Source organism: Carlito syrichta, unplaced genomic scaffold, assembly GCF_000164805.1.
Source record: "Carlito syrichta isolate Samal-C Ts95f unplaced genomic scaffold, Tarsius_syrichta-2.0.1 Scaffold309486, whole genome shotgun sequence".
Lineage (NCBI taxonomy): Eukaryota > Metazoa > Chordata > Mammalia > Primates > Tarsiidae > Carlito > Carlito syrichta.
Genome location: NW_007253582.1, coordinates 403938 through 423030, shown reverse-complemented (window position 1 = coordinate 423030; position 19093 = coordinate 403938). Strand labels below are relative to the sequence as shown.

General features: G+C 35.9%; 1 protein-coding gene across 1 annotated transcript in view; it reads left to right on the top strand.

Moving 5' to 3' along the window:
- The first annotated feature begins 3534 nt into the window (after window positions 1-3534).
- Window positions 3535-19093, top strand: part of USP53 (ubiquitin specific peptidase 53) — a 41109-nt gene continuing 25550 nt past the window's right edge. Inside the window, exons 1-5 of the mRNA XM_021717250.1 lie at window positions 3535-3738; window positions 10488-10580; window positions 14980-15114; window positions 17658-17771; window positions 17852-17934. Of these exons, the coding sequence (XP_021572925.1) occupies window positions 3595-3738; window positions 10488-10580; window positions 14980-15114; window positions 17658-17771; window positions 17852-17934 (569 nt within the window). The 5' untranslated portion in view covers window positions 3535-3594. The remainder of the gene's footprint in view (window positions 3739-10487; window positions 10581-14979; window positions 15115-17657; window positions 17772-17851; window positions 17935-19093) is intronic.

Below are 19093 nucleotides of genomic sequence, written 5' to 3'. Positions count from 1 at the left end.
AGAGAGAAGAGGGCAGCATGCCTTACTTGCCAACAGGAATGGGGGAGTCATCCAAGACATGCACGCTCAACCAGCTGGATGGGGAGCGAGAGAGTGTGAGGTACCTGTGCATTAAAACCTTTACTGGTGTCCAGGGTATTATCATGAAGAGAGTTTTAATTGGCAGGTTTCGAATAAGCCAATGCATGCTCTATGGAGTCACACTGAGACTGAAAGGTGGTCACTGTGGCATATCTGTGCAGCTCATGCAGGGTGTGTGGGTTAGTAGAGCAAGACAAGTAGGTTGTATCTAACTTACACACCCATAAGAAGGTGGTCACCGGGAAGCAGTTGTTTAATAAGGTAGATATCTGGATCGGCCACATTGTGGAACTAGGAGGAGGTAGAGAACTGGAAAGTGTCAAGAATAAATAAGCCCTGCTTTTGGTATGAGAAAGTCCAACTTATATTCAAAATGGAGTTAGAGGTAAAATTATAGGAGTCCACTACAAATACTGTGTATGGAATTATGCTCCTATTGATGGACCTTGTTTCCTTTGTTATTTACTGCTCTTGTCTATTATATCTTAGTAAAGTTGTACTTTTATTTCTGGGGGTAGATTCTCAGTATTGGACTTTTAAGGTAGAATTGTGTTTATGTTTGTAATGTTAATAATTAGTGCCAGGTTGATATATTATTGCTAGAGGGTATAACAATAAAATATATTTTATATTAATTAGCAGTTAAAGATGTACCTTTTCCCTTTGTTTGATCACCAACAGTGCTATTTCTTCCAAACTTCTGTTAATGTTAGTATTTTGCCCTCCCGTGAATCACAAATCTTCTTAATAGCATCTAGAATGATGAATCCTTTACAGAAGCTTTTCAATTTACTTTTCTCAGATCCTCAGAGAAATCAGTGTCTATGGCAGCTATGGTCTTATGAAATGAATTTCTTAAATAATGAGACTTGAAGCCAGGTGCAGTGGCTCAAACCTGTAATCCCAGCACTTTGGGAGGCCGAGGTGAGAGGATTGCCTGAGTCCAGGGGTTTGAGACCAGCCTGGGCAACTTGGCCAGACCTCATTTCTACAATAAATCAAAAAATTAGCCAGGCGTGGTGGCACACACCTGTAGTTCCAGCTACGTGGAAGGCTGAGGTAGAAGGATTGCCTGATCCCAGCAGATCGAGGCTGTGGTGGCAGTGAGCATGCCACTGCACTCAAGTCTAGATGACAGAGTGAGACTCCAACTTAAAAAAGTAAAAATAATGAGACTTGAAAGTCACAATTATTTCTTGATCCATGGCCTGCTGAATATATGTTATGTTAGCAGGCATGGAAAAAAATTCATCTTGTAAATCTTCATCAGAGCTCTTGGATGACCAAGGGCATTGTCAACAAGCAGTAATATTTTGAAAGGAATCTTTTTTTCAGTAAGTCTCAACAGTGGGCTTAGATTGTTCAGTAAACCATGCTGTTAACAGGTATGCTATCATCCAGGCTTTGTTTTTCCATGGATGGAGCAGATTGAGCATCATTAAGGGTTTTAGAAATCATAAATGATCATTGGCTTCAATTTAAGATCACCAGCCTGCATTAGCCCCTAATAAGAGAGTCATCCTGTCCTTTGAAGCTTTGAAGCCTGACAGTGACTTCTCCTCTCTAGCTACGAAAGTCCTAGATAGCATCTTCTTTCAATGGAAGGCTGTTTTTTCCACATTGAAAATGTTTTGCTGAATGTAGCCACCTTCATCAATAATCTTAGCTAGATCTTCTGAATAACTTACTGTAGTGTCTACATCAGTACTTGCTGCTTTACCTTGCACTTTTATGTTAAGGAGATGGCTTCTTCCATCCTCTGCCAGCTTTCAGCTTTTCTCCTGCAGCTTCCTCATCTTCTCTCAGCCTTCGCAGAATTGAAGAGGATAGGGCCTTGTTTTGAATTATGCTTTGGCTTAAGAGGGAATGTTGTTGCTGTTTCAGTCTTCTATCCACACCACTCAAACTTTCCCCATATCACCAATGACTTTTTTCACTTTCTTACCATTCATGTGTCCACTGGAATAACACCTTTAATTTCCTACAAGAACTTTATGCTTGCATTCCCAACTGGTGCAAGAGGCTTAGTTTTTGGCCCATGCTGGCTTTCTCACTAAGAAGTTATTTCCAGCTTATGATTTAAAAGTGACAGACATATGGCCTTTCCTTTTACTTGAATACTTATAGGCCATTGTAGGGTTGTAAATTGGCGTAATTTCAGTATTGTATCTCAGGGAATAGGGGGACCTGAGGAGAGGGAGAGAAACTGAAACAGCAGGTTGGTAGAACACTGAGAACACACACAGTATTTATTAAGTTAGCCGTCTTTCTGTGGCACCCCCAAAGTTTGAAATGTTGCAGGAATTATCAAAATGTAACAGAGTCATGAAATTAGTACATGCTTTTTGGAAAAATGGTACTAATCGATTGGCTTGAGGCAAGGTTGGCACGAACCTCCAATTTGTAAAAAGGCAATATCTGCAAAGTGCAATAAAGCAAAGCACTGTAAAATGAGCTGTGTCTGTATTTGATTGTTTTTAACTTGTCAGTTTAATTTAAAGACCTTTGAGTAACATGGAAATTTACTTTAATTTACTAAGATTTGTTTTTTTGAAGTATTATACATATCAATATACATAAAAATCTTCTCACTCTGAAAAATATGATTCTGTGTGTAAGATAGATAACATTATAGAGTCTCTGTATATATTTATTTTAATAAAGCAATTTACTATTGACAGACATAGAATACCAACTGAAATCTAATTTTATTCCAGTTTTTTGTGGAATATTTTTCTTATGAAATCATCCTTTGAACATTGCAAGCTTAAGAGGTAGGAAGGGATTGATGTCACGCTGACATTTAGGAAAATTTAAACGATGAAATATTTTCCTTTTAATATTTTAGAATGTTATCGGTTCTGATCCTTTTTATGATGAGTTTTAATTTCATATTCAGTATTTGTGTTCAAACAGCAAAGTAGGAATTTTCTTTCATTTACTTTTATTTAAACATTTTTTTTTCTTTCTTGTAGATTTGCTTTGAGGTCTCATCGATATGAAATATGGAGTCACCTGTGATGATTTCACCTGGGAATGAGAGAGACTTCTTTCTTATTAAAAAAATATAAGGCAAATAAAAGACCAAAGGAATTACGCCAAATGCAAACTCTACATCTTTTTGTAACATCAAGATGTGTTTTTTTATTCGTCAAGACAAATGGCTTATGCATTAAAGGAAATGATTGATTCATCATTATTATATGTATAGCCTTTTATAAAAAAAAATCTTTTTAATTTTAACCTTATGTGACTCATAAAATTTAACACATACACATCATATAGGCCTTGTTTAAAATAGCTTTCTTTTTATAGTGCCCAGAACGTTTATCTACCTTATTTTTACTTGTTAAAATCCTCAAAATTTATAACATCAGGAAAGATATGGACTTGGAAACTTCACATTATTTTAACAGACTACAGTGGATTTAAGTGAACAATTCAAGACATCATCCATTTTATCACATAAAAGTGTAAAATTCTTAGCTTTGATGCAAACCAAGTTGCTTGAACATGGCATGGGTAAAATTGTTACGGAAACCTGGTGGCAATCTTGGAAAAGTTTATCAACCTGGAAGTATGCTGTCACTAGCCCCTACCAAAGGCCTGTTAAATGAACCAGGACAAAACAGCTGCTTTCTTAATAGTGCTGTACAGGTGAGATTATAATTACTTATTAAAGTTTTAAAAATACCTCAGGAAATCTCTTTGTTTAATGTTTCTTTAACTTATAAAGGTTATTGACTAGAATGATCTTCTAATCTCACTTTTAATGAGAACAAAAGTGTTTTGGCTGGTCATTCTGGTTTTTATAATAAATGGAAATGGTTTTTCAACAGAATGATATATTACTGTGATATAAAAATTTTTTTGATGTAAAATGTTTAGTAAGTTAAGAATATGTTTCTAAAATACATAAACACTTTGTTTTAATCAGCTAACATCCTCTACCCCGCTTTTTAAAAAAAGAAATCTTGTATAGTTAGTAGATAGAATAAAAAGAAATAAACTGCTTGGATTGAGAATGCAGTTTTTAAAAATCTCATTACTCAGACTCCCTTCACCTCCCCCTGTGATCCTTAAATTATCTCTGTGGAATCAAAATTTGGGCAGCACTGTTTTGATTAAATTGAAAGTTAATCTATTTTGCTTCAGTTTTTATCAAAATTTTTTAAATTAACAAATATGTATTAGCACACTTTCTGCCTTAGATAAATATTCTTTCTTATTCATTATATAGTTTTTATTCAGCAGTTCCAGATTTTGTAGAATCTTATATCCTTCTAACCATTGACTGTGCAGTATTAAAGATGAGGTTGATACAGAATATTGTAATGTCTTTTCTGTTGACCCTAGAATATCTTAAAAGAATTTATCTAACATCACTTTTTACATATATTCTCTTGAAAACTGGGAATAGAGAAGAAAAGTGTTGGTTGATTAACTCACTTGGTGAATAAATATATGTAGAATGTGTCGGGCACAGACATTTGACTCAGATCTGTGTCTCAATTGCCCTCTATCTGGGGCAGATATCAAACTTGAAAGTTCTTTTACTCACCCTGGGAAAAAGAAGCAGTTAGTATTAGCAAAACATTAATTCTGGCCAACAAATAATTTTCAGTGAGATGTTAAGAAAAAAGAAAAAGAAAAACAAAAGAAAAATATGATTCTGAGTGTAAGATAGATAACATTATAGAGTCTCTGTATATATTTATTTTAATAATTAATTGTTAATTCTGATTTACTTTAAGACCCTTAAGTGGCCTAAGTGTTCTTCCCTGGATCAAAAATCCCACTGGCATTAAGTACTTTGAGAAGTGCAGAAAAATATTTATTGAATGGCACCGGTCATGGAGAAATACCAGATACCAAAAGATCTAGAATTGAATGCCTTTGATTGAATCAGGCCGTGAGAAGAGACTTCTATCATATCAGAACGTTTCCTGTTTACTGCTTTTCCTACTCTTTTTCACTTTTATATTTTTCTCTTTGTTTCTGTCCTTTTCTTTTTTGAGCTGGAATCTCACTCTTCCGCCCAGGCTGGAGTGTGGTGACACTCCCACGGCCACTCAGTGCCGACTTGCTGGACTCCAGTGATCCTTCCACCTCAGCCTTCCAAGTAGCCGGAACTACACGTGCGTGTTGCCACGCCCAGATAATTTTTATTTTATTGTAGAGGCAAGGTCTTGCCAAGTTGCCAAGTTGTCCTGGTCTCCATCCCGCAGATTCAGGCAATCCACTTGCCTCGTTCTCCCAAAGTGCTGGGATTACAGGATGAGCCACTGAGACTGGCCTCTATCCTTTTCCTCACCTTCAAAACACTTTGTATAGTTTAGGGAGACAAAAAGCATATTAGAACAAGAAGAAATTCTGTGTACAGAAAACTTATATGGCAAAGAAAATGGAGAAGTATCTCTTAAGTTTTTTTTAGGGAACATTCCACTGACCTTTGTCTATGCTTATCTACCTAATTACTATTTCTGGTGCTCATCACTTTTTTGCATAGATCCACATTTCCATTTGATATTCTTTTTCTGCTTGAAGCATCTTTCTTGTAGTCCAGGTCTATTGGAAATTAATTCTTTCAGCTTTTGTATGTCTGAGAAAACTCTTCATTTCACTTCTGTTTTTGAAAGATATTTTACTCATTAAATGTAGAAGGTCTAAGTTGACATTTTTTCTTTCAGTGCTATCAAGATTTTGCTTCTCAGCCGGGCTCGGTGGCTCAGCCTGTAATCCCCCGCTTTGGGAGGCTGAGGTGAGTGGGTTGCCTGAGCCCGCAGGTTCGAGACCCGCCTGGGCAACTTGGCGAGACCTCATCTCTACAATAAATCAAAAAATTAGCCAGGCGTGGTAGCGCGCGCCTGTAGTTCCAGCTACTTGGAAGGCTGAGGCGGAAGATCGCCGGAGCCCAGCAGGTCAAGGCTGCGGTGACCGGGAGAGGCCACTGCACTGCAGTCTGGGCAACAGAGTGAGACTCCAACTCAAAAAAAAAAAGATTTTGCTTCTCTATGTTTTAGCTTGTATTATTTCTAATGAAAAATCAGTTATTTTGATCTTTGTCTATGTGTAATGTGTTCTTTTTCTGTGGCTGCTTTTAAAATTTTCTTCTATCAGTGGTTTAAAGCAATTTAATTATAATGTGTCTTGACATAGTTTTCTTTATGTCTCTTGTGTTTGAATTTGTTGAGCCTCTTGGATCTGTGGACTTATAATTCTAATCAAGTTTGGAAACTCTTTGACTGTAATTCCTTCAAACAAGTTTTCTGTCTCTTCCTCCTTTGGGGGACTCCAATTACATATATAGTTGGTTGCTTGAAGCTGTCCCATAGCTCACTGATGCTCTGTTTTCATTCTTGGTCTTTTATTTCCCCCCCCCCCCCCCCGTGCTTTTCATTTTGTATTTACATTTTCTATTACCGTGTTTTCAAGTTAATTAATTACTTCCTTTGTAATGTCTAATCTGCTATTAATCCCATCCAATGTATTTTTATTTTAGACATTGTAGTTTTTGCTGTAGAAAGTTTGTTATGGATCTTCTTAAGATCTTATGTCTCTGCTTAGGCTGTTCAGTCTTCTAGTCTCTTAAACATATGAAATTCAGTTGTAATAATCGTTTTAATGTACTTGTCCATAATTCTGTTATTTGTATAAATTCTGGATGAGTTTCAGTGTTTGCTTCCTTTCCTTTCTCATTCTGGGTTACATCTTCTTGTTTCTCTGAATACCTTGTAATTTTTTACTGGGTGTTAGACAAGTTTTATATTGTTGGGTTATAGATATTTTTATTTTTTAAAAATAATCTTGAGGCTGGGCATTGTGGCTTATGCCTGTAATCCCTGTACTTTGGGAGGTGGAGGTGAGAGGATTGTCTGAGCCCAGGGGTTCAAGACTAGCCTAGGCAACTTGGTGAGACCTTGTCTCTGCAAAAAAGTTTAAAAGAATTATCTGAGTGTGGTGACAGGTACCTATAGTTCCAGCTACTTGAAGGATCACCTGAGCCTCACAGATCAAGGCTGCAGTGGCCATGAGCATACCACTGGACTACAGCCTGGGCAACAGAGAGAAACTCCGTCTCAAAATAATAATAATTATTATTATAATTTTGAACTTTGTTCTGGGACAGGATTAATTTACTTGGAAACAGGATTATCATTTTACTTATAAACTTTGTTAAGCAGGACAGAACTGTTTATTCTAGGGTTAACGTTGCTTGTGAGACCTTTTTCTTCAGCCAGTGCTCTGTGAATTATAAAGCTTTCCACTTGAAAAGACACTGTCCTGAGCCTGTATGAGCTCTAGGCACCATTCTCTCTAATCTTTTTGAGTATTTCTTTACTTGACCTCAAGTGGTTTCCTATAACATGCACCCAAATACACAAGACTAGTCCTTGCTGATCTCCAATGTTAACCCTGTGCAGCTTTCTCCTCTGCAGTACTCCACCCTGCAACTCTAGCTTTGGGGCACCTGTTCATATCTCATGATAGATGTCTATTGTATAAATCAGTTTACAAAGCCAGTCCTCACTGACAAAGCAACTATTCAAATAGACTTCCTATCAGAAAAAGCCTGACTTTATTTTTAAAAATTCAAAATACAAATGTTAATATGCAATTTGATAAATAGTTTTAAAAACTGGTGAAATGTAAATTGTGGAGTATATCTTATAAGAAATGACTAAAAGCAGACATTACTAAAGTTATGAATCTCAGTAAGTCAGAAAAATGAATTTGTATGCCATTTCTTATTAATATTTAATTTTTTATATTATTTTGAAGTAAAGACTGTATGATGAAAGATTTGAATTTCTTTATTTCGTGTGTATATAGATATGTATTGATCTTTTGGGAATAGTCATAAGAAATGTATAAACAAAAATACATTAATTTTGTTAGACATTTAAATTGCTATATGCAAATAATAAAAAAGAAAAAGTGTATATTGTTAAAAACTAGTTCAACAACTAGCTTAAACTAATTTTTTAAAATAGGTGGTAGAATATAAACAGCATTTAAAAATTAAATATGAAAATTAACTATAATTGGAATAATTATTTGGTGATAGGTTTGTTAAAATAGGCTTTATACTACTCCTGAATACTGTAATGTTAAGATAATTTTAAATAAATCACAAAATGTATTTTACGTGGTTTGATTCAGTGTAACTTAAAAATTTTGCTAGTGCCAGAAACCATTCTGGTTATATTTGAAAGATCACTAACCTTATAAACAGACTATATGGGCTATTCTATTTTGGCTGAATATTTTAAACTTATCTGATGAGAAAGCAGCATAATTAAGTATGCTACTTCTCTGAGTTAGAAGCAAAGTTACAATATTTAACAGCTAACATTTATTGTGTTCTTACTGTGTACTAGATGCTTGTCAGAACATTACATTTTATCTAATTTAATCCTTACAACAACCCTGAGATGTAGGTACTACATTTATTCTTATTTTGCCATTGAGAAAACTGAGTTCCAGAAAATATTTTGCTGAGTCATTCCCAGGAGCTGACAATCAGTAAATCCAGAATGAGAACCAGGCAGCCTGCTTTCAGAGGTTGTACAACTGCTGTACTACTTGTAAAGTTGTGCTGTAATCGAACTTCATCTTTGTTGGTAAAATGGATTTCAATGTAGTATTTTTATTTATTCATTTATTTATTTATTTTTATCAATATTTTTTATTTTGATACTGTGGGGTACAATTAAGGGTTAGGTATACAGATATGCTTCATTCAGGCCCCCTTGTTGATAACAGGTCTCTCCCCGTCCCCAGACAGATGTTTACTACCATTAGTCCCATCCCCTCCCTATGGTTTCCCACCACTGTCAGTCATTTTCTTATGGTAGTGCGTTGGATGATCAAGGTCCACTATATGAGTGAGAATATGTGATACTCAGATCTTTGTTTCTGTGAGAGGTCACTCAGTATTATAGACTCTAGCTCCATCCAGGTTGCTGCGAAATTCATGATTTTGTTCTTTTTTATGGCTGCATAGTATTCCATCGTGTATATGTACCACATTTTTTTAATCCAGTTCTCTTTTGATGGACAATGTGGTTGGTTCCAGGTTCTTGCTATTGTGAACAATGCTGTGATAAACATTCGTGTGCAGGCATCTTTTTTATAGAGTGATTTGAGTTCTTCAGGGTATATTCTATATTCCCAGTAGAGGGATTGCAGGGTCATATGGGAGGTTGATGTTTAGAGCTTTTAGGAATCACCACACTGCTTTCCACAGAGGTTGCACTAGTTTACATTCCCACCAACAGTGTAGGAGTGTTCCCTTTTCGCCACACCCTCTCCAACAGCTATTATTTTTTGAGTTATTGATAATTGTCATTCTGACTGGAGTTAGGTGGTATCTCAGTGTGGTTTTGATTTGCATCTCCCTGATGATTAGAGAGGTTGAGCATTATGGAGCAGCTGAAAATATAGAAAACCTTAAAACCGATTTGTTTTTATTAACCTTTTGCTTTTAGTTAGGAGAGAGATCATGAATCATTTTCTTAATTACGGTTATTTGAGGACATGATTAAAAGATATATGGACACCTGAAGGTCTTACTTGTTTGTCATAATAGTCATGACAGCTACAGATAGCAGCCAGTATTCATTGAATGCCAGTTGAGTACCATACCCTGCTCTAAACACATTACATATTACTTAATCCTTACAAGAACTATGAAACAGTTACTGTTAATATTCTCATTGTATAGAAACCAGGTTTTTCAGAATGATGTTAAGTGCTAGACTGATTTACTTCTACGATTATGTCTTCTAGTTTCCTTTTTCTTTGTCTTTTAGTGGCAAGATGATAAATGGATAATTGCAGCAAATATATTCAAGTTATTTCTTAGCTTCTACTTCTTACCATGTCCCCAGTTACCATACAGATACTCCCTTTCTTGTTCAGCATATGGTGACCACACACACCTCTGTTCTTCCTTTATTCTTACCACAGTGCGCTGACCCCTATTTAGTACACTCTGGTTTTAAAGTCTAATTATATTTCCTTTCTAGATTTCAGTTTGTTCCAAGTATTATAATCACTTCCTTTTTTATGTTTCTTCCAAGTCCTGCATTTAGTATCCCATGTTTCCTGTTATATCAAACTCTTAACTGAGAGGCTTTCCCTTGCTCTGTGCCTGCCATGGTTTCTCATGTAAATCAGTAAGAGTATTTTCTAAATCCATCTTTTATATAGGAACAATATATATGTAGCAATTTTATACTCACTATTGTGTCCTGTGGTTGTATATGTCTGATTATGCACAAGAGATTAAAAGAAGTTGCTTTTTAACCTTTTGCAAGTTTTTAAATACCTAAATTTTTTTTTTATCACAATGAGAAAATTTCACTGTGTTTCTTTTTCCTTCATATCTCACTTTTTTTTAGGTTTTATGGCAATTAGATATATTCCGAAGAAGCTTGCGTGTTCTGACTGGACATGTTTGTCAGGGAGATGCCTGCATATTTTGTGCATTAAAGGTAACCTTTTAATAGCTCTGACAAATTACTATTAATTGTTTATCCAAAAAATTAAGTTTGATAGCATATTTGGTCAATTAGTTTGTAACTGAAGTTTACTGTCAAGTGATTTATAGTTTTCAAAATGAATTCTTAAAGTATCCTTATTCAGGTTTATGCTTTTTGTTTGTTTGTTTTGGGTTTTTTTTTTACGAGATAGATTCACCCAGGCAGGAGTGCAGTGGTGTGATCATTTCTCACTGCAGCCTCAAACTCCTGGGCTCAGGTGATCCGCCTCAGCCTCCCAAGTAGCTGGGACTACAGGGATACCACACCACACCTGGCTAATTTTTTAATTGTTCTGTAGTGATGAGGTCTCACTATGTTGTCCAGGCTGATCTTGGATTCCTGGCTTCAAGCAGTCTTCCTGCCTTGGCCTCCCAAAGAATTGGGATTACAGGCATGAGGCACTGCCCCCAGCCCCAAGTTTGTGTTTTTATTTTCCACATCTATATAAGAATAGTTAGAAAGTAATATTCTAAATAGTATAACATTGTTAGGAACATTATATTTTTTATTTGGAAACAATCCCAGCACTTTGGGAGGCCAAGGTGAGAGGATTACCTGAGCCCGCAGGCTCAAAAACAGCCTGGGCAACTTGGTGAGACCTCCTCTCTACAGTAAATCAAAAAATTAGCCAGGCATGGTAGTGCACACCTGTAGTTCCGGCTACTTGGAGGACTGAGGCGAAGGATCGCCTGAGCCCAGCAGGTCAACGCTGGGGTGGCCATGAGCGTACCACTGCACTCCAGCCTGGGTGACAGAGAGACTCTGACTCAAAAAAAAAAAAAAAAAAGTTTTTTGAGTTCTGGGTACTGCTGTAGTTACTGAAGATACAGAAGTGAACAACTGCTAAAAACAAACAAACAAAAAACCCTGTTCTCATGGAGCTTATATAGGGGAGGAGACAGTAAGTAAGCAAAATATAGAATATGTTAGATGATAATAATTGTTAAAGTGGAAAAATTAATCTGTAAAAGTAAATAAAGAGAATTGAGTATCCAGGAAAGCCTCACTGAGAAAGTGATGTTTTAATCAAGACCTGAAAAAGTTGATGGAGTGAAATATAAAGCCATGTAGCAGAAGAGCCTTCCAGGTAGACAGAGAAACAGCAACCACAGAGTCCTTGAGGGGGAGTATACATGACGTATTCAAGGGACACCAAGGAATTCTTTGTGAGCAACAAAGAGTGGTAGGAGATGAGCTCAAAGGTAAGGGCAGTTGAGGTGGCTTTAAAGCACGTCTGCAGATTCTTTTGTACTCTTCCTGATCCAAAGTTGAATTCTTTGAATATGGGCTGGCCTTAGTGACTGATGTCTATCAACTAGAGTGTGGGAGAAGTGATGCTGCAAGATATCTGAGGTTAGGCTAGATTCGAGAAGGTGATACAGCTCCCCACCCAGCTCCATCTCTTGGAGTGCTCCTCTTGGAAGCGAACCACCAGGTGGAAAGGCCAAATGGGGAAATTCTGTACACAGCTAGAGCAGAGACCCCAGTTAACAGCCAGCATCAACCGCTAGACAGCTGATCCCAGGTCCCAGCATTCTAACTGTCCCAAGTGACTCCAAGTGGAGCAGAGATGTGCCCCCCCTTCCCAAATTGTAGATTTGTGATAAAAATAAGTAATTTTTTAGATAACTAAGTTTTAGAATGGTTTGTTAGAGGAGTTCAGATTGTGTAGGGCCTTATAGCCTTTGTGGAAACCTTGACCTTACTCTGTGTACTTGAAAGTCTCAGGATTGTTTTGAATGGAGGAGTGATAGAATCTGTTTTAACTAGATATAATGTGTTGAACTAGATCCTTTTGGCTGCTCTGCTGAGAAAAAAAAAGAAGACAGACAGAAACAGGAAGTCTAGTATATGTTAGCAACTCCCTTATGTCATTGAAATCTTTTGCAAGAATTTAAGACGTTGTCAACATGTTTTAGAGATGTTTTATTTTTTTACATTGTTGAATGTAAAATGAACACACATGCACTTATATTCACAGGAAATTTTTTAAAAAGTATTTACATGACTTAATTTTTTAATGTCTCTGAAAAAGCTGTTTGAATAAATCACCAAAGGAGGACATTTTATATTCTCTTTTTCAGGACATGGCAAAATAGGACTATTGCTAGGGGATAAAGAATAAACCTAGATCTAATTACAGTATCACATTTTATTTACTTCTTAGTAAATTTTGAACATTTTATACAATTGTAAAACTAGTATAACTTCGTAGCCCAACTCTTTCATAGTCTTACACAGTAATCTACCTCTTCCCTCTGCTTACCTCCCCACTTCCCAAAAACCCCACACATCAGCACATTGCACTTTAGCCAAGCTAGTTTCCATTTCTCAGAGCTGACACTCATCTTCAAGTCTTTTCATTGTTATTCCTTTTGTCTGGAATGCTTTTCTTCCAGATGGCCTCATGGCTAAACACTCTTATTTCCCTTATGCCTCTCCTCAAATGTTATTTTTTTCTATCAATAAGGCCCTCCCCTTAGATAAAAGTTAAGCTGCCTCCCTCTGTGCTACTCCTAACATTTCTGTCCCTATTACGCTGTTTTATTTTTCTCTCAGGTATTTTATTTCTTTTCTCTATTGTACTTACCACATTGTGACATATAATTACTTATGTACCTTTTCATTACTATAACTAGAATGTTAGCTCCAAGTGGGCAGGATCATCATCTATTTTCTAAGTGTAGGACAATGCCTGACATATACTAAGTTAGCAAAAAATACATGTTGAATGAATCGAATGAATGGATTAGGATTCGATTCTTGTATAGGATTATTATCTTAAATGTTTCCTAGAGAATTAATTACTTAAGAGATAAATTCTGAAAATTTTTCATCTTTTAGTATTCATAATTTTATCTATTATAATGGCTAATATTTTCTTAGCCTAAAGTATGTTGACCTTTAAAAAAATTTTTTTTGAGATGACATGGCTCCTTGTGCTAACATGGACCTGAATAGGACCAATTTTTATTTGTTGGGTTGTCACTGAACATTTTTTTTCTCCATTTTCTTCTAAATAAGATAGATGATGTCAGAAAACTGGAACTTGTACTTCTTTTCTTGCTTAAATTCAAGGAAAATATAAAACCTGGTTAACAACTATAATCTCATGTTCTTAAGTGATGTTGTCACAGTTTTTTTTTTTTTTTTTTTTTTGCGTTGGAGTCTCACTCTGTCGCCCAGACTGGAGTGCAGTGGTCACTCCCGGCCACCGCAGCCTCGACATGCTGGGCTCCGGTGATCCTTCCGCCTCAGCCTTCCGAGTAGCCAGAATTACAGGCATGTGCTACCACGCCCGGCTGATTTTTTTGATTTATTGTAGAGATGAGGTCTCGCTGCCCAGACGGGTCTCAAACCTGCGGGCTCAGGCAATCCACTCACCTCAGCCTCCCAAAGGCGCGGGATTACAGGCTGAGCCACTGAGCCCAGCTAGTTTCTTAGGTCTATATTAGAAATACAGGTTGATTATCCATTATCCAAAATGCTCAAGACCAGAAGTGTTTCAGATTTTGAATATTTTTAGGTTTTGAATATTTGCATGTATATATTTACTGGTTGAGTATTCCAAAGGTGAAATCTGAAATGTTCCATTGAGCATTTCCCTTGAGCATCATGTCAGCACTCAAAAAGTTTCAGATTTTGGACTTCAGATTTGAATTTGGGGTGAGCATCCTGTACTTCTGTAAGTAAGGAAAATTGATAGCTTGGGGATGGGGAATTTTTTCTATAAAAATTAAAAATCATCATCTCTGATTTTTCTTATAAAATGTACATTTGCATTTATTTAAAAAAGCAAATTTAGTATACTAATAGTAGGAAATTGTTGTTTTATTCAAGTTGTCTAATTTTAATTCCTTTTTAAGTCATAGTTTGTCATCTTCTGAGGTTTTCTTAGGACCCTAGTAGAAGAAACAAAAAACATTAAAAGTTCCTATAGGATACTTTAACTTTTTTTCTACAGACTAGTGAATTCCTACTAATTTGTATGTGATTATATGTTTATTTTTGGTTAGCATAATTTGAATTCCTATAGCATATATTTTTATTTAAAGCAACTATCTAACAAGTTATAAGTGGGTCTCACCTTAGGATTACTCAATCATTATCTCTGAGAGTGAGACCTGATAACTCTTCAAGTTTAATTCTTATGCACCCTAACATTTGACTTGGAGGCTGGTACAACACTTCATTGATACACAGTTAATTTTTATATGGAAATTTAGAGCATAACTATACTGTATTAGTTTCTGAGCGTATTGTTTTGAGTTTCTCTGTGTTGTAATGAAATTATTGAAATGTTTTTAAAGTTGTTGGCATTAAACTTACTGATATACTTGTTGATTCCCAGACAATATTTGCACAGTTTCAGCATAGTCGAGAAAAAGCACTTCCATCAGATAACATAAGGCATGCTCTTGCAGAAAGCTTCAAAGATGAGCAGCGATTTCAACTTGGGCTTATGGATGATGCTGCAGAGTGTTTTGTAAGTATTTCTGATAATTCTTAGAAGTCAGTATAGTAGTTTTCATTCTTCAGATGGAAATTTTGAGACAAATGAAATGAAAATTCTTAGCAATAGAAGAGTCGGGATGTGCCGGTGGATCCATGATTTACTTATCCTTCAAGGCTCAATTTAAATCCATCTGTGTTTTGTGTTGTACTTTTGGTTTTGATTATTTTTATTGTTCTAATTTTTACTGGGTGTTAGGTTACTTATTCATTTATTTATTGGAACTAAAAGTTTTGCTGAATATAAATGGTATCACTTAAAAGCAGAGTTGTTTCTTCATAAGTTTTACAGGTGCAACACATTCCCAGCAGTAATATTTCTCAGTACATGTAATGATTCTGGGGGAGAAGGAGATTTGGGTGGGCAGTTATCAGGGCAACAGTTCTGTTACACTCCAGGCTAAAAATCACAGGTTGATGTTCTGAGGCTCTGTGTTACCACCATATTAATAAGTAGAGCATTCCTTTAATCAGGTACATGCTTTATACAACTTCTGCAATATATCTGTTGATTATTACATGTCTCAGGAATATAGATGTCACCTATGTTTAAGATGTAACCATTTCTTCTCTCTTGGTCCTGTTTCTATTTAGCAAATTTAGTAAATTATTCTATCACAAATCCTTTTAAAATGCTTTTCTTTCCATATAAATTTCTTACTACAACTTCTTTCTAGTCCAGTCTTCTGCTCTTAGGGTCCAATCAGTCTATTCCTTTACAGTCAGGCTAATGCTTACTCTTTAGATACTTCTGTGATTGAAATATAAACTTTTTATTCTGACATTTAAGAACCTTTACTATTAAACTCCATCTTATCTCTTTGCTTCCTCCCTACATTTTTCTTCCTGGTTCCATTCTGTTCTTCATACTTTTTGAAAAATATGTATTTCTAACTTAATAGCCTTTGCTTAAGTTCCTGAAATACTCAAAAAAATTTTTAGCTTATCATTTTATCAGTGTTTAAGTCCTGCCTACCAGGTAATATATGACCAAACCACCCCAATTTGTTTCTGGTAGAGTTTACTACCTGTAGAATTCATTTGGCATTTCAAAGTTATTAATTAGCTTTTTTTATTTTTTGTTTTTAAATATTTTCTTTTAAAGATGTGGGGTACAATTCAGGATTAGGTATACAGATGTTCATTTTGCAGGTACCGTTGTTGTGGTGTGCTGCCCACCTCACCCCCCAGATTTCCACTACTGCCAATCCTGACTTCCCCCTCTATTTCCCGCTACTGTCAATCCTTTTCTTACAGTATTACGATAATTGTTCAAAGTCTGCTTATGAGTGAGAACATGTAATGTAATTAGCTTTTTTTTTAAGTTGAAGTCTCACTCCGTCGCCCAGGCTGGAATGCGGTGGCAGGCTCACAGCCACCCCAGCATTGACCCGCTGGGTTCAGAAGATCCTTCCACTTCAGCATTCCAAGTAGCCAGAACTATAGGCGCGTGCTACCATGCCCTGCTAATTTTTTGATTTATTGTAGAGATAAGGTCTCACCAATAAATCGAATCTGTGGGCTCAGGAAATCCCCTCATCTCAGCCCCCCAAAGTGCTGGGATTACAGGCTTGAGCCACCATGCCCGGCTGTAATTAGCTTTTTTAAATGAGCATCTTTATAGTTTCCTTAGATAGATTGAAAGTTCACTGATGTGCTAGTATGCTGTCTAGCACACTCCCAGTCGCTTAAAATGTGTCAATAATGACACACATAGAAATAAAATATACTTTCCATATTTCTTCTACTTATAATTGTTGTATATTTGTTGTATAATTGTTCAAAATATAAATATGTTTTGCACAATACCAAACTTTATAGTTTTACTTTCTCTTAAATGAAATGTACTAATACTGATATGTTAACTGATGAAATGTCTAGGCATCCTAGCATAAATTACTGAATGGTTTTGAATATCCTAGCAAGAGGACAAGGAATGTAACTAATGAGACGTATCCATTGACCAAGCTTTGGGAAGAAGAAGGGTTATTATTTTAAATGAATCAATACCCCCATTGGATCTATATTATAAGTCTGGACATTCATATGAGATTTATTGCAGAGCATATTGCCTGCATATGGTGTTAGTGTAGATATAGGGGTGCTATTTTGATGTAAGTTATATAGTCTATCTAGATGATCCAAGTAGGATTATTTTTAAAGTTATCTGATTTTTCTCAAAATAAGTATGCTGAAAACATAGGAAATTATGTTTTCTAACATTAAATTTTACATATCAACCACCATGGTTGATTTTTTTAAAGGATTTTTAAAATTTTGTATTACAAATTCATCTGTTACAGTGTAATGTAACATTAAGTAACATTTTTTTTTAAAGCTAATGCTACAAAAGATAAATAATTAAACATTCGAAGTGTTGAGAGGAAAGCTGAAAAGCTAAAAATATGTATGACACTCCTAAATTTGCACTTTGGAAAATCTTCACTTAAAGCGTTGTATTTTGATATGCTCCCTGCAAGATTAGCAATTCATCTGTCTTTCTTATTTTTAACTTAGGAAAATATATTGGAGAGGATTCATTTTCACATAGTACCAAGTAGAGATGCAGACATGTGTACCTCTAAATCTTGTATCACTCACCAGAAATTTGCTATGACTCTGTATGAACAGGTGAGGTGGCTTAATTATTTTATTAGATATTATATTTATATTCTATGATTGATAGATTAAACATGTGTTTTTACCTGTAGTGTGTGTGTCGTAGCTGTGGAGCATCATCAGACCCTCTACCTTTTACAGAATTTGTGCGGTACATTTCTACAACAGCCCTATGGTAAGAGCCTCTTAAAGTAGATTTACCAAAGATGTTAGTTACACATTTAAGCACACTGAGCACTAATTCTACAAAACCATAACTTACATTAATTTTTTTCTCTCTGTCTGAGACTGACAGATATGCTGCCATTAGAGGTATTAAGTGATGTCTATCTCAATTGGATGCTGGTAATTTAGTCTAATATTCATATCACTTATATACAAAATAGTGGTCAAAATTGATATCTTAGTTATATTTATAACACATTTTTCAAGCTGTGAAGGGGAGCTTAAAATGACAAACTGAATGGTAAATAGAGTTACACATGATTTCTTTAGTTTTGTAAAAATGTTCCCTTTGTAATGGCCTTGTTTCCTATGAGCTCCATGATGTTCCTTCGTGGTGATAAAAGCTAGGGTAAGCAGAAAAGAAAATAATGTAATTTTGATTCTTAGGTTATTATATTTGAGGCCTCAACATTGACCTCAAATACACATTTGCCATGCTTGCCTCCTGGCCTGCCTCCTCCCTCTCTTTCTCTTTGTTCATGAAACACTAGCTAGTTAAGGATTTAGAAATGATCCCTAGACCTTCCATAATAAAGATTATTTGAACACTTTCCAACAGGTATTTGAGACTATACATGTTTAGTATGTCAGCTGGGTATGGTGGCTGATACTTATAATCCCAACACTTTGGGAGGCTAAGGTAGGAGGATTGCTTGAGGCCAGAAGTTTGAGACCAACCTAGATCATATAGTCTCTATAAAAAATTTAAAAAATAGTCAGGTGTGGTCACATGTGCCTATAGTCCCAGCTACTTGGGAAGATTCCCTGAGTCCTGGAAGTCAAGGCTGTGGTGAGCCTTGATTCTGCCACTGTACTGCAACCTGGGTGACAGGGTAAGACCCTGATTCAAAAAGACAAAAAAAAAAAAAAAAGAAGAAGAAAGAAAAAAGGAAAAAGCAAATATCTGTTATGTGATAAATGTTGAATAAAATCATAATTGTTTGCAAAATTTAAATACAAAAGGCTCGGTGGCTCAGCCTGTAATCCCGCGCCTTTGGAGCTGAGGTGAGTGGATTACCTGAGCCCGCGGGTTCAAGACCTACCTGGGCAGCGAGACCTCATCTCTACAATAAATCAAAAAATCAGCTGGGCGTGGTAGCGCATGCCTA